This window comes from Marmota marmota, unplaced genomic scaffold (genome assembly GCF_001458135.2).
Source record: "Marmota marmota marmota unplaced genomic scaffold, marMar, whole genome shotgun sequence".
Classification (NCBI taxonomy): Eukaryota; Metazoa; Chordata; class Mammalia; order Rodentia; family Sciuridae; genus Marmota; species Marmota marmota.
In genome coordinates this window covers 4,322,409-4,324,030 of record NW_025999944.1, presented here as the reverse complement: position 1 = coordinate 4,324,030, position 1,622 = coordinate 4,322,409, and the positions used below count along the sequence as shown (strand labels likewise).

Here is a 1,622-nt window from a genome sequence, read left to right as displayed (position 1 = left end):
TGGAGAATAAGGTGGCAAGTGCGGATAATGGAAAGGTGTAAATATCTTAAAACTTCATCTTCTTGGTCTCTGAATGCCTTTATCACTCCATTCAGCTTCAAGGTCAAATTCTGAATGTTTCTGAAAATGTTTTGCAAGTGTGTAAAACGTGGTTATCTGTTTCATGGTATTGTGGAGATTAAATGAGATATGTAAAGTTTACAGTAGCTGCACCATTAGAGCAACTTTCAACCAAGTGCACATCCCATGTCGGCCAATGTCTGGTATTTTTACCACCTTTTACTCTTAATTCTATTGCAGATTCTTTGACTCCAAATCTAGTAATGTTGGCACTTATGGTGTACTCAGATTAAGTCATTTCAACCACTGGGATTGTTATCTCACAGACCCTGAAGTCAGCAATTAGCAGCCTCGCTTCAGGGCCCAGGTCTTAACTGCTGATTTTACCACTTTTAGCTGGACAGACCTGGGCCACTTCTTCAGCCAGACTGCTCATAACAAACCCAGTTTTCTCTTAGGAGCCATTCTTATTGCTTGCCGTTGCCAGAGACTCTCGCTTTGATTCCCGGAGCCCATGAAAGGTAATTTAATTCACCCAGATGGAATCAGCCCAGCTAAGTCCTTTAAGTTCTGTGAACTTTCACCTTGGCCGGGCAGCGAGTCTGCACCACAGTCCCTTTTGGCAGTGGCTTCGGGGCTCACCCGTAGCGTCATTTTCTCAAGGAGCAATACGGGTATTCTCTAAAAAGACTCAGGGTCCCACGGAGCCCGCGGGCGAGCACGTTAACTGGATAGCTGAGGCCGCTCCAGGTTCCGGCACTGCGCGAGGTCTTGGGACAGCGTGCGGAGGTGCGGACCAGCAGCGGACCGGTTCCAGCAGTGAGCGGAGGGCAGGAACCGCAAAAAGCTACCAGCTTCGCAGGCCGGGGCGCGGCACAGGCGGGGAGGCGGGGACGCAGGGGGCGGGTCCAGAGCGCGGCAGGAAGGGGGCGTGGCCTGGAGCCCGCGCGGCCGCTCCCCGCCCCCTCCGCCCAGCCTGCGGCTCCGCCTCCGGGTGACGTCACTGGCCAGGCCAGCCGGCGCCATTTTGAAAGTGGAGTCGCCTGCCGCTGCCGCCGCCGCCGTCGCTGTCGTAGCCTCCGCCGCTGCGGGAGAAGGAGCACGAACGGGGAAGCCCCAGAGTGAAACCCACCATCCCGCTGGCTGGTTTGCCCGCCCCTCCTTCCTTCTCCCCCGGCCCCCGCCCCCTCCCCCCACAGGTGCCATCCGCCGCCATCCGCCCTCTCTACCCCCCCATCCCCAGGTGAGGGGGGTGAGTTCAGGAAGCGGAGACCCGGAGCAACTCAGCAGGGTCACCATTTGCTGTGCAACATGGCAGGAGCTGGAGGAGGGAATGATATTCAATGGTGTTTTTCTCAGGTGAAAGGAGCAGTTGATGATGATGTAGCAGAAGCAGATATAATTTCTACAGTAGAATTTAATCATTCTGGAGAATTACTAGCAACAGGAGATAAAGGTGGTAGAGTTGTCATCTTTCAACAGGAGCAGGAGCGCCTTTGACCTGAGGATCTCAAAGTGCTTTACAAACACTAATGAATTAATCCTCACAACACCCCAGTGAG

The 1,622-nt window shown here is 53.9% G+C and overlaps 1 protein-coding gene across 2 annotated transcripts in view; it reads left to right on the top strand.

Annotated features, from left to right (window-relative positions):
• Positions 1 to 1,116: 1,116 nt before the first annotated feature.
• The window catches only part of Ppp2r2a (protein phosphatase 2 regulatory subunit Balpha), a 64,304-nt gene continuing 63,798 nt past the window's right edge, over positions 1,117 to 1,622 (top strand). For both annotated transcript variants that reach the window (XM_048801557.1, XM_048801558.1), the window contains exon 1: positions 1,117 to 1,406. In XM_048801557.1, the coding sequence (XP_048657514.1) occupies positions 1,372 to 1,406 (35 nt within the window). In that variant the 5' untranslated portion in view covers positions 1,117 to 1,371. The remainder of the gene's footprint in view (positions 1,407 to 1,622) is intronic.